General features: G+C 35.2%; 1 protein-coding gene across 6 annotated transcripts in view; it reads left to right on the forward strand.

Annotated features, from left to right (window-relative positions):
- Ae2 (anion exchange protein Ae2) overlaps positions 1-14093 on the forward strand; it is a 101670-nt gene extending 87577 nt beyond the window's left edge. For all 6 annotated transcript variants that reach the window (XM_019061813.2, XM_019061815.2, XM_019061816.2 and 3 more), the window contains 9 exons: positions 598-746; positions 1375-1569; positions 2081-2193; positions 3680-3839; positions 4441-4697; positions 5484-5698; positions 6429-6637; positions 7682-7852; positions 9152-14093. In XM_019061813.2, coding sequence (XP_018917358.2) covers positions 598-746; positions 1375-1569; positions 2081-2193; positions 3680-3839; positions 4441-4697; positions 5484-5698; positions 6429-6637; positions 7682-7852; positions 9152-9229 — 1547 coding nt within the window. In that variant the 3' untranslated portion in view covers positions 9230-14093. The remainder of the gene's footprint in view (positions 1-597; positions 747-1374; positions 1570-2080; positions 2194-3679; positions 3840-4440; positions 4698-5483; positions 5699-6428; positions 6638-7681; positions 7853-9151) is intronic.
- Positions 14094-14187: the final 94 nt, after the last annotated feature.

Genomic DNA, 14187 nt, shown 5'->3' on the forward strand with positions numbered 1-14187 from the left:
ACCTTATCTCATTTGAATCATTCATTCATTTGAACATATTTTGGACGGAAAATTCATTCAAAACCATCATATTTGTAATAAATTATTCTTGTTGGTAAAATTTGTCTCCTTCGAGGTACTAAAGGTAACTAAAGGTACTAAGAGGTAAATAAGTTAGCTGACTTAATGAAAAGCGGTTTTTTTAGGAAATAATTGAATTTTCATTTGGCTTTTTCTCCAATTAAATGAATTCATTTTATATATACAATAGAAAATTGGCCAAGCTTGTGTTTAATGGTTACAAACAGAGCCTTCAATTGCATTTTTTAGCCTTTTTTCGGTCGTTTTGCCGAAACAACTTTTTTGATATCCGATGCAGCTTTCGTTACCAATTGTCGGATGATTGAGACACTATTGCATTTAAAAGTACTTTTTTGCATACTGTCCTGTTCCAACAAGAAAAACACAGTATAACTTTTTATCTGGAGCTTGTGATGTTTTTATGAACAAAGTATCCAAGCATGATGAAATTCAACAAGTGCTCAATCATAATTTACACATGCCTTTCATTTTCTTCCATCGATTATTGAAACTAATTGGTTTAATTCACTCTTTCAGCTGACAAAACAAGCAATCTCATGGGAATATCTGAAACCTTGGTATCCACTGCCATTATGGGCGTCATATTCGCTCTTTTCGCTGGCCAGCCACTGGTTATCATCGGCACAACAGGGCCATTATTGTTATTTGATGAGAGCCTTTTTAGTGTAAGTTAGAATATCCAAATATCGGTCAGTATTATTGTAACCAGAATGAATAATTAAAAATGTATTCCGAAAAATTCAATCAGAAATAGCTAAAAAATTCAAATGCTCAGTACCTATCATAGAAAATCCATTTTTGATTAATTGCATTATGAGTGATTCCAGTTAAACCCCAAAAATTTTGTTCTCAACTTGTTTTTTAATACAAAAAACCTAAGTCAAAACTTATTCAAATTGGTGCACTGTACTGTAATAGTGTGTGCATAGGTCTGAAAACCGGGAATTGTCACGGAATTTCATCAGGACAGGGAAATCGGGGAAAAGTTGAGGAATTTTATGAAAAAGACAGGAAATTTGAAAAATTGAAATCAGAAAACCATCAGCGCTATCCACAAAATCAGATTGAGTCTTAATTTAGGTCAGGGTTCAGTGCTCTGAGCTACTTTCTGAATAGTGGATAAAGAATTGAAATTGTATTTAATTGAATGACTAATACTTGAAGAAAAGAAATTCACATGTCTCTGTCATTTGTAGTGGAATTAAATTTCTGGATGTCTCAAGAAGTTCTCTCTCCAGCGTTTTTGTCTGGCGCCTTTTCTCATTCTATAGCTTTCTTTTATCTCTGTTTCAGTTTTGCAAAAAAAATAATGTGGAATTCTTAACTATGAGAGTTTACATCGGGTTTTGGCTGGGCGTAATAGCTTTGCTGGTGGCAGCTGTCGAGGGCAGTGTTTTTGTCAAAGTCTTCACACGCTTTTCTGAAGAAATTTTCTCTTCTCTCATCTCATTACTGTATATTCACGAAAGTCTTTTAAAAATACTAGCAGTAAGTTTCCTCTTTGTCAATAATTCAACATTTACGTAACAGAAAATATATCTCTGAACTAGGTAATATCGCATGAAAATTTTATGAAAAGCAGTGACTGTGATCAGTCAAACTGCGTCTTAAATTGAGTTAACTCTCGATGTTTATGTATTCAACCAAAAAAGAAAGAGCCAACAACAAGAGAAAAATGAAAGATATATCTCTCATTTGATGACCAATAATCAATAATTATTCTGTGAATTTTTTTTATGACTTAGGAGAAAATACATCCTTCCAAAGCAGAGTGTCACTTATTCGTGAGTAAAAGCAACAAAACATGAGAGTAAAAAGGCTGTTCCTCCTTGGTACCTTCTCTAAGCTGCAGAGAGAATTCCATTTAACTCACAGAATCTCTAAGATTACTGGATCCATTATTTAATTGGCTCTTGTGTGTCTATTTGGGAGTTCATAAGCAGCTTTTTAGTTGATTTTCATCTTAAGTGTATGATACAGGTATTTCACTCTGTTTCAGTTGTTTTATCTTCACCCCCTTTTGACCTTGGATAGTTACTGTGCCAAATCCACCCACAGCATTATCACCAGGTCTGCACCGTATCTTGCACCTTCTAATAATTCCTCATCACAGTAAGTATAATTTGTGTTTTCATTTATCACTTCCTTTGTTCTAGTCCATCAATAAATCAATTAATTTCATCAATAAAAATTGAAAAAAAGGACATTTCAAGCAAATGGGCCTTTTGTTGGAGCAAAAATAAGAGTTGTTCCTATCAGTAAATGTCTCAAAAATCACAATGAGCGCACTGGCAAAGTTTGAGATGCACTCCAAACTTCTCAATCTGTGTAAGAAATTGGCGTTTTTTTTAGCCTCCCGCTTCAAAAACGATACTATGCCACAGGTGAAAATTTCGTCAGAGGAGTCGTTTCATTCAACCCTTTCGCAAAAGCAATTCCCAACATAGCTGACGCTTCCGTGCGCAAATCGCAATCGGGAGCACAAGGTCAATCAAAGCGGATCTTTATCAACGCGAAGATATCGTGAATGTAAACACGCCATACAGGTTGTTAACAAATAGATATAATCTCGTCCAGACAAATGTGTTTTGGTGGATTGGTGCTGGCCATGTTGAATATTGTGTAGTATCCTAATGCACAGGGGTTGGATAGAATGACTCCTCTAACGAAGTGTTCACCTGTACACTGCTGTGCAACGCAAAAACGCCGTAAACGCCATTTTAAATTTTTTGGAAACAATGTATCATAGCAGAACAACCTATGCACCTTGGGACAATGTTTCTACAGAATTCTTTCGCAAATACTATCAAGAACTTAACCTGAAAAGTTGAGGTACATAGGTAAAACAGTTTTTATTTTATAAAGTGTTAAGTTCCAAAAAATGAGGGAAAATCTTGATGGATTTACAGCGTTCTTGCTTAGCTTGGCAGTACTGTAGTATCGTTTTTGAGGCAGGAAGTTAAAAAAAAACTCCAATTTCTTACGCAGATTGTGATGTTAGGAGTAAATTTCAGCATTTGTCAATGCGCTCATTGTGATTTTTGAGACATTTTCTATAAGTAACAACTCTTACTTTTGCTTTAGCAAAAGTTTGCAGCAGGCCTGTTGTGAGATGAAAAGAGCTGATATAAAGACAATAAAAGCATGTTGATCTGACACTGAAATGCAATCTACCAGCCAGAAAGTCAGGAAATTGATTGTCCATGCAATGAATTCTGGAATTGCCATATAAGGAGTTGTGTGAATTGGGCAATCCATTTTAAAGTGTGTCAAAACGTGTCAGTATAAAACACATTGAAATATTTTCAGATTTAAGAAGTACTTTCAGATCTGAACTTCTTGAAAACCTATCCGTCCATCTTGCTGAAATTTTAAATACAATTGCAAATAATGCCTTGTGGTTTGGTAGTTTGACCATTCATTTCCTTGACTCACTGTTGTGTGTGCTCATTTCATGCTTTGTGCTACATATTTGTCTAGACTTATTTTAGTGAATGAATCAAAGCATTTTTTTTCATTGAGCTCATTACGTCATTCTTTGAGAATGGCAAAACGCACTTCACACTAGATTTTTACGCACAGTTTTTTCTTCTTTCAGTTTAGATGTAAATGCCCGCAAAATTCAAGATCCAATTTTTGAGCCAAAAGTAACCAATCAGCCGAATACTGCTTTGTTTTGTTTGATTTTGGCGCTCGGTACCTTCTTCATTGCTTACTATTTGCGCCATTTTCGTAACAGCAAATTCTTAGGCAGAAGTGTAAGTAAATTATTCAGAACTAGGTGTAGCTTTTGTAGGGTAATTTTTTTTCTCTTTCATGTACCCACTTGAAGACTTGGTATGTGTCAAAAAGCCAACATATTTTGTTTGAGGATTGAGACTGCAGTGAGAGCTGAGCTCAAGTAAATCTGAAATCTTCACATAAAATGAATTATCTTTAAAAGGAAGTGCGAGAAAATGCTTGGATTTACCAAAATTCATGAGCTTAAATGGTAAATACTGTACAACAGTTTCATTACACAACACTTTTTTAACGAATGAATTATTGCTCCTCAATATTTGTGACCATTTTCAATCAAAGGGACTTCCCCTTTCTTTTAAATTATGTAGTAGAAAGTTTGTTCTCAGTGCCAATATTGAGGTATTGGTACTATTGCCAAAGGGAGTATTTTCAGACATTTTGGCATAAAAATGCTTAATTTTGCCAAATAAGATCAATTTATGACAATGGACCTACAATTTAAGCATGTTATCTGCCGATTATTCGCACATTCCTACTCATTAGCATTCACATAGCAGTATAATATTAATGAAAATCCATTATTTTGCTCTTGAACCTTTTTCTTCTTCTTTTTTGTAGGCAAGAAGAGCCTTGGGTGACTTTGGTGTTCCAATTGCAATAGTAACGATGGTTGCTTTGGATTACTTCAACCCACAAACTTACACAGAAAAATTAAAAGTGCCTGAAGGATTGTCGCCGTCAAACCCGGAGGAAAGAAGTTGGATCATTCCACCGACTGGTGTTCATTTACCGGTTCAGACATGGACCATGTTCGCTGCTTGCATTCCCGCATTACTTGTTTACATTCTCCTTTTCATGGAAACTCACATTTGCGAGTAAGTACCTTGTGTGAAACATTAATCTTCTATTTATTTTTATTAGGGATGGCAATTTTTGATAAATTTCAGAGGTCAGTTTGATTTTTATAATAAAATCAATACGATTTTTTAATAAGCAGCAAAAATTGATTTTGCCTGAAATTTGATTTCATCAATTTTTGGGACAAACAGGATGAAAAATCTTCCTTATTACATCATTGCTGCGGATGCTTTCATCATTTAATGCGAAATTCAGCAAAATTGTTTGCTGGAATGACTTATTCCATCTTTAGATTGACTTCTACCAATTGATGAAAGAAAACATGATTTGAAATCATCTTGCCTCTCATTCAAAAGCTTTTCATGTAGTATAATTTCCATCTCAAAAAATTTTTTAAGCCCAATTATGATGAACTCAAGGGGAAATGAAAACTTTTCTTTTTTACGTATTATCGTATTTTGCCTGGACGCAAAAACAAAATTGTGGTATGTTTGTATTGTATTCCCTCCTTGTGTCATCATATCTCTGTCAGTCTGGCGAGTGCCTCAGAACGACTCATTGTAGCCTCCTCACCCTCTCTGTCTCTGTTTCTATTGCTATCTACCTCAATACTGCACAGGTACAAAATGGAGATTCCATCAGTAACAGCTTCAACATCATCTTCTAAATCAAAGAAATTGAAAGTTCGCAAACCTCTACAAAACTTTCTTCAATATTAAAGAACAAAAATGCAGGACTTTCAAACTCTATGTTTGGGGCATTGTCAGTTTACATTAAGTTTTATTCATTTTATCTGGTTTCAGGTTGATAATTGATAAAAAAGAAAGGAAATTGAAGAAAGGAAGTGGATTCCATTTAGACATAGTTCTTGTTTGTATGTTAAATGTTGGCTGTGGATTGATGGGTGCACCATGGATGTGTGCCGCAACTGTTCGCTCCGTCACTCATGTTTCCTCTGTGACAGTCATGTCCCGCACTCACGCTCCGGGAGAGAAACCACATATCATAGATGTGAAAGGTATCCTTCGCATTTTTCATCCATACAACTGTGACTTGTTTTGCCCATTTCACTAGGGAAGTGTTAATATTTATTTCTGTGGAAAATTTAAGTGATGTGAAATGGTTACAACCGAGGGCCAACCGACAGTAACTGCATGCAATTCTTTGAACAAAAACCTTTTTAAACTAGGTTTCTGAGTATTAAATGTTCATCATAGTTTACCCTCTTTTGAGTAAGTTTGTGTAAATGAATTTCCTTGGATCTAATTAAATTCAGTTCATTCATAGTGTTTGTTGTAAAGCTTCAAAAGTAAGCCAATACGTTTTCATGAAGATTCTCCTGAGACCCATATATACAAACTCAAAATTTTATTTTTGACACAACCGGTAAAAATTGCTCACCTGTAAAATTTATCTTCCTTGCATTTTTAAATTGGAAAGAGGGCTTTCAGGGTATGAAGTTCATCCCTGTTGAAAGTCCTCCTCCCGAGGACTAGTCACAAAATTAGTGATGAGATGAAAAAAATGGCTTTGAGTTTATTATTTAGTATAAAGTTATTAGGTTGAAGCCAAAAATGTTTTGCAATTTCCTGGATCCTGTATTGATGAAAAGTACACATTTTGTCAAAGATTGAGTCAATGCCTCAGAAAAGCCATCATAATTGATGATTTGTTTCATTTTCAGAATAAAAATTTTTTTAAGTGTCCTTAGAAAATGCAGTAATTCTTTTTTTTTTTTCCTTTTTCAGAACAGAGAGTCAGTGCTCTCATAGTTTCAGTCTCAGTAGGGCTTTCGGTGCTTATGTCACCTCTCCTACGGTTGGTTCCAATGTCTGTTCTGTTCGGTGTTTTCTTGTACATGGGAATCTCCTCCTTGAACGGAGTTCAATTTTTTGAAAGACTGCGATTATTCTTCATGCCTGTAAAACATCATTCTCAAGCAACTTATGTCCGAAAGGTGAGAAAAAGACCCAAATCCTCTCAATCGTTTGGTGTCACTCTTGTGTTCACCAAGTACATCAGAACGTAACCGAAATTATTACTACAAATGATGTAAGAATTTCCATTACCTACGTAAACTATTTCAAATCAGTCTAGCGCCATGAATGATCTTTGTACGAGCGAGTATTTCCCCTTTGCCTAGAGGTTGATGAAAACGAAAAGCTCAGCCCACAAGTTTCTGGGCGTTCATCTCTATTTGAAATTGCTTTTTGGTCGAGCGTTTCACGTGTTTGCCATGATCTAACCATAATTTTGCTTCTTTGAGTTTAGCCTCCTTTGTGGCTAATAGGCACACCAAATAAATTTTGTTTAGTCCTAAATTTGTATCGCTTGTAAGGTCGATCTGCTGGCGCATGAGGCTGGTGCATGAGACTGACTGCCCGCCTTGAAAGGCTGATGTTACTTTTTAGGAAAAAGTTTAAAAACTGAAGATAAGTTAGCAGAATTCCCCCTAAATCTACTAAGTTTACAATGCTAATTTTGTTTACTTTAGTGTGGCTAGTGAGGCTCATGGGTGAGGCTCTTTTGCCACTGAGAACAATGCAAATTTCATATTGAGTACCAACCAGTTCTGTTTCTTGTTATAAGTAATGCCTCAAAAATAAATATCTCTTAAAAAAAAGTAGAATTCTGTCTTTCACATCAGTAACAATCTTTTGCAAGTGCCGGCTTTCAAAAGGGTATGAAAATGGATTACAAGCTGTTCATCGTATAAAATAAATGCTTGAAAACTGCAGAACTGCCAAGGGGAAAATAGGCACTGGAGAAACTATGATCTACAAGTTTTCAGTTCTTAAAAAAGCAGAAATAAAAGTCTTAGTCTTGCCTCTCATCCCAAAATCTGCCTCACAATTTCCCCAATTCTAGGATCATGAGGTAAGAAAATTTTTGCACCCCTAGTTCTGGCATGTATTTTCTCTATGGCAAATGTTTGACCTCTAAATATCAAAATTATATGTACTATTATTACGTATATTAATTCCCTAATTTTGAATTTCAGGTCCAAACTATGAAAATGCACTTGTTTACAATAATTCAACTTTTGTGTCTTGTGGTCTTGTGGATAGTCAAGTCAACTGCAATATCTCTTGCCTTTCCGTTCTTCTTAATTTTGATGATTCCATTGCGAGCTCAACTGCGATTTATATTCACACCAGCAGAACTTAGAGCTGTAAGTATTTCAATTATTAATTTTATCACACTAATTTTAAACTAAGGCTTTTCCCCGATAGTTTTTATTATCTCACAAATCTTACTAAGGCTTTGGTAAATGTTTTTAATGCATCAGTCAGTAATAATGTACCTAACTAGCAGCATTTTACATTACTGATATAGACCTCCAAGTTGTCCTAAGTTTCGTTATCCATGCTATTATACAGTGAAACCTCGCTAAGTCGGTTTTCATCGGGACCGAGGAAATTTACCGAGTTAAGCGGGTTACCGACTTACGCGGACTGCCACTTTTCCTGCCGCGCTTTTTCAAATTTCGCGCCCTAAATTGGACAAACGCAAACGTGCGTGTAGAGTGACTTGTAGGAGTGTTTAGGAGAGCCATTTGATCGAAGAGAATGGTACTAAAGAGTAAAATTTCATGAGATGCACTTGAAATTGCGTGTTGTAAGTGTCAGGGCATCATGAAGTCATCGGGTTAATCGTATGTTGGGGTGCCGCGGCACCCCATTGCGTATCACCCCCCGCGCACCCCACGCGGCATGCCGCGCGGTGATGCGCCGCGGCCACCCGCTATGGCGGGTCGTTGAACTGAAAATGCAACGTATCAATACTCGCTAAAATCTCCGAAAAACTCTGCGGAAGATTCCTGGGGGGAGCGGGGAAGGGCAATGCAAGATGGTAGGGGGAGAGGGGCCGGTGCCGACTTGACCTGTCAACTCATCGATGCGTGAAATTGCTTAATTATGCATGCGTGTTTTCACACGCGCGATAAGATAACACGCGGTATCAGATATCCTATTCTCTACTGTTCTCATCTTTCGTGTCGTTATCGAGTGTTTTTGATTCCTTATCTCTCTATTTCCGATGTCGTTTCTCGCACTGCGCTGCGCTTTCTCGGAGATTCGCTCACCCTTCGTGGCGTAACTTGACCCAACCCGGACCGCGCACGGAAACACTACCTACGCTTGATCACGGGTGACGATCGAAGAAAAACAGGTCGAGATGGAAAAATTTCACCGAGTTAAGCGGGTTCAGAATCTGACCAAACCGAGATACCGAGACTTATTTAGCATTGTGTTATATGGGTGATAAACGGGACCGGGCGATTCTACCGACTAAAGCGGGTTACCGGCTTATCCGGAAACCGACTTAGCGAGGTTTTACTGTAGTGAAACTATGAACATCATTTTGCCTTTGACAGAATAAAATCCAGAGGAATCAATTTATTTAATGGACAAAACAGTAGTAATCTTGCTTAATATTGTGTTCACTAATGCATTTGTTAATTTTTTTTCAGTTGGACAGTGATGAACCTGATGTAGACGATAAAGAAGACGAACCTGATTTCTACACTGAAGCTCTTTTGCCTGGCTGAGAGAACTATCGATTTTGTGCCCGTATTGTTCTCACGTTTTCTTGTCTGGTATCAACTTGTTAAGCTCTTTCCACTGAGACAAGTTTCTTCACTTCCTCTCGCCCCTTCGATTCTAATCGTAATGGTAGTGGCTGTACGCAACGTACAAACGCAACTCTTTTTGGGTATGATGGCCATGACTTGTTATTATCTTTTATTGTTTATTTTAAAAACCGGTTGTAGTGTATATTTTTTTATATTTTATTGTTGTTTAAAGTTTATTGTTGTTGAAATGCTAATCAAGATGTGAACGAGTTGAGTTGGATTATCCAAGCTAAATACCCACAGTTTATTAGGAGGAAGGGGGATTATGTTTATTTTTTTTTACAAGAGTTGGAACTACTAAACAAACTTTGTTAAAAATCCACCAAGTTTCTTGGTTAACTTTCAGTTTTCTTATTTTGAAACATTCAACAAAGATTAAGGTCACGAATCTTTTAAAGTTTGCCATTTTTTTTTTGATCAAGTTTTCCAGATCAGTGCCCCTTTGGACACCTCTTCCCCCTAAAGTGAGATCTTGAGAAATAGAATGAACTACAATGAACTACAATAAAGATGAGGAAGAGTAGAGTGCATGTGTGCGTGATTGCTCACTTCAAAAAAATTGATGCTAATAGCCTCAAATGAAGCTAAGTTGTTATGCCATAACTGCTACAAAACTCAACATTGATAAGAAAAAAAAAATTAAAGTCTCAGTTACTGGCATACAGTTTTGATAAAATGAGACATTGCAGTTGATTTATTGCAGAGGTTTAATTTTAGAAAAACTGATGATAATTTGAGCAATTTATCCTTGCCCTTAATTACCCTTAACTGCCATTATAAAATCATCCAGGCAAACAGCGTTCCACCTTTGTAGGCAGTGAAGATACCAGTTGCTCTTTCTCTCCCCCATAAACTCCTGGGCCTAAATCTTGTTGATCAAAGCTGTTCGCAAGTCAAGTCAAGATAACCTCCAGACTCTGAAGAATAAATCAGGCATCCATATCCAAACACAAATTGTTTGCGAGTGAATCTGTTTTAACGACCCATTTCAATGATATTAAACATAAAATAGCCAATAATCATCAATCGTGAACAAACTCGCTGTCATCTGGGAATGAAGATTGGTTGCTGATAAAATCTGTGGCTTGAATTGTTTGAAAGGTACGCTGAGTCCCTTGTTGATGGTGAAACCATGGAGGTACCTTTATTTGCAAAGTTGTAGGTTTCTTGTCACATTTTATTTTTTTCAAAGGATAACGAATGAACATTGATGCTTGGAATTTTATTGATTTCTTGATTTTTTGTATTCTTTCCAGAATATTCCTGAAAAATTCCAAATAAATTAAATTTGTTAGTTTTTCCTTTGAGAAAATCGAATAATAGAATAGAGTTTGAAACGTAGTAATCAAGGTTGGTATGTGTTTTTTGACCATCACCATTGCCATTCATTATCTTGATTAGCTTTGATAATTGATGTGATATGTTGTAAATTTCTCAGATAACATTTAGATTCTCATAGTGGAAATTTAGATTAATTTTTTCTAGTTTTTATTGAATTATGTTTCTTTCTTGGGGAATGCTTTTATTATATTTGGACTCGAAAAGAATTTGAAGTTTGAAAATGCGCACACCCTTGTGTGCTTTTGAAAAATGTATTACCATTGTTCCCTTTGTTAGGACCATGTATTAGCTCTCAGCTTCTTTCCAAGTCGTCTTTCATATTATGATTTTGAAAGAAATTAATGGTGTGTTGCTCATTTTCAAGATAATTGTTATCTTGGAATAAGTGCTCTAAAGGTTTCCTTGTAGCATTGACTACTAAATTTAAATACATAACAAGTATATTTTTAAAAAAAAACTGTTAAAATGTACAAATAAAGACATTTTTTTTGGATTTTTCACGTATGTTGAACGGAAAATTTATATGAAAAGAAGAAGTGAAAAAAAGGCTAGCCATAATTGAATAAAATTCGAAAATTGTCTCTATCAATACAGGACAAACTAAAATCAATATAAAACATACAAAATGAAAAATGTACTCATAATATCTGTTACAGTGCACTTCTATAATGTGATTTAAAACTTCTGAAAGTGCAAGTCGTTAATTCTAAGTTAGGAAAAACTAAAAAGGATCTCCTACTTCTTACATGAAAAAATTTTTTGTTTTTGTTTTCAAAAGATAAGTTTTTCCTCTTGTTTAGTCCTTAACTTTTTTAACGGTCAGTGCTACCAGAGAATTGCCTTTTTTCTGCTGTTCCATAATTTTTTGCCTTCAGTATTCTTCCATCTTTATTATTAGTTAAATTAGTTTTTTAATGACGTGTTACGGATCATAATGAGTGCTGTGCCAGTTTTGGATTGAATTAAAAGTTTCTCCAATGGATGCCAGTACCTTTTTTTCGGTGCATTATTATTTTTAGGTGCTATGTAATTTGCTCACTTTCTTAGGGCCCAAGAATGTTAAATCGATTCACCCCCTTCACATCATAAAATATATCCTTCCCTTCAGCCATCCTCATTTAACCCTTATATTAACAGCAAGAATTTTGTATTTTACTTTCTAAATTTTCATTTCTTGTGAAGCTGCATGTAAATTTACCCTGTTAGGTTCTCTTCTTGTAAAATGGATACAGTAGCTATTATATTGAAGCAATACATTGTATGTCTTCCCTTTAAAATTTCTCGATTGGAATTTTGCTCGGAAAAACATTTCAATTATCTCAACTCCTCGCCGATTCACCATTGCACTCTTTTGAAATTGATAAAACAGAGAATGAACAATACTATTCATTGTTTTGCATTTACTGTATGTTAATTTTGAATGTTTATACCTCCTTCAAAAGTTTAGACCCCCCCCCCCCCCACCCATCCCAAAAAAATTGCATGCAATGTTAGTCATGAAATTTTGGAGGGAAAATTTTTAACTCAGTTCTTTAATCTATTTCTTGTCTACTGGGTGACTATCAATAATTCAATCACTGAGATAAAAAAAAAAAAAAATTGAACTCATTGGCTTCTTGGAATACTAAACAAAAATCCTCCCTATCAAGATCTCCATCAATAAACATTGGAGCTCCAAGCTCTGCTCTGTTCATTGAAATCTGCTTGTGAAGTTAATACTGGAGGTGCGCATTTTAGGCCCGCATCACTCACCTCGCTTTTTCAGGCTCTTCTTCTTCAGGGTATGGAGGAAATAATTGCAGATCACATTGTTCAAATTCCGTATACCTACATTTCAGGATTTTAAATGCATGACTAACAGAATACTGATGGGATAAAATTGTTTATCCATTGTTCGAATTCCGTATACCTACATTTCAGGATTTTAAATGCATGACTAACAGAATACTGATAGGATAAAATTGTTTTTTCCAAAATAATCAACAAATTCACGCGATGAGAAGCTAAGAAACGTGTTTGTTTTCCTTTTTTCGAACTTTACTCTTAATCAGGAGTACCTTATTAGTTCATCAAAAATAAAAATATATTAACTAATACGTTCCGTTTGCTAAACTAAGTCAGTTTGCAGGTTATTTGTAGGTAAAATGTCTCATCAAAATTTTAACTGATGAATCACCAGTCATTTTTCGCATCCATTCTTTAAATAGTGCAATGGGGTGCCAATGAGATGCAGCTCATTTTAAGCTAATTTCCACTTTGCCTACCTGTTAAAAAATCAGGTATAAAGTTGAATTTTTGTACTATAATTGACTCTAAACTTAGGAGATCAAGGGTAAACTGTAGGAGGATGATTTCATGTCGCCATTATGCTTTGTTTCACTGTTCTGCCACTGTTGTGAGTAAAAAAATTTCTATAGGTAAGAAATATCAGGTATTGTTTCTTGTAAGATGTGGAAGGTAAATGAGCTTTGATTATTTTGAGTTAAATTTTTTTATATGTTCTGTTAGAAGTCTGGACAGAATTTTATCATCTTTAATAGCTTTTAAGAGATAATAAATTTCGAAGATCTTTTAAAAGTGGTGAAAACTATAGAATGTTTTGATTCTTACTGAGGTCAAATAAATGGGACAAATTTCGAGGAGTATAACCTAGAACTTTCCGCGTTGCAAAATTCTTTACCTTTGGGTATCATTTCAAAGGATGCAATGCATTACAGAATGTCCCTAGACCTTTTACTTCAGGCATAAATAATTCTAGGTGCTCTTAATTTATATTAACAGAAAAGGTCATTATAGTTTTACCCTGCCACTTAAGGTTAAGGAAGTCTGTTCTGTGAAGGACCAGAGAGAACTTCTTTTATGATGAGTATTCTTTTTCACAATTCCTCTACCTAAGAAACAAGCCTCCATCCTCAGAAGTTTTTCAAAATTGATGGTATATTTTAAAGTCCGTCAAGACTAAACATCAAATGAGAGAAGAACTTTTAATACGTAGTGTGTGAATCCTGAAAAATGGAAGGCAAGAATGTCTGGAAAAAAAAAATATTATTGTAAAATTGAAAGCTTTAAAAATGGGTGCTCTCCGTTCTTTTTTCAGTGAAGTAAAATGCACTTGACTTCTCTCTTTCTTCTTTTTCTAAAAAAAGAAAGAAGAAATAAAGGGAAATTAGTTTTTTGAGTATTAACGTCTGCTATTCTCAAAAACACGTTATTACTTCCCTGCAGCTTCGATTGTCACTGTCGGTGGTTTTATGCAAATAATTGTAAATCTCAAACTTCAGTTGAGTTGGGTTCAATGGAACCTAAAAATTTGTTCAATCCCAAGAACTGAACCGTAGTGTCCATTTTTCCTTGAATATATCTCTGTATTGTCTCACAACTATGTACCTAGTATGTAATTAATTAAATTGCTTGACATCAAGCCTAATGTTGCCTCTCATTCTTTGTTAATTTTTTTTCTCCTCGTTTTTAACAGAGAAATGGTGTATCTAGCACATATCTACTTTTTGAATAAAATGTTATTAAAAATCAGA

Source organism: Bemisia tabaci, chromosome 3 (assembly GCF_918797505.1).
Source record: "Bemisia tabaci chromosome 3, PGI_BMITA_v3".
NCBI classification, from domain to species: Eukaryota; Metazoa; Arthropoda; class Insecta; order Hemiptera; family Aleyrodidae; genus Bemisia; species Bemisia tabaci.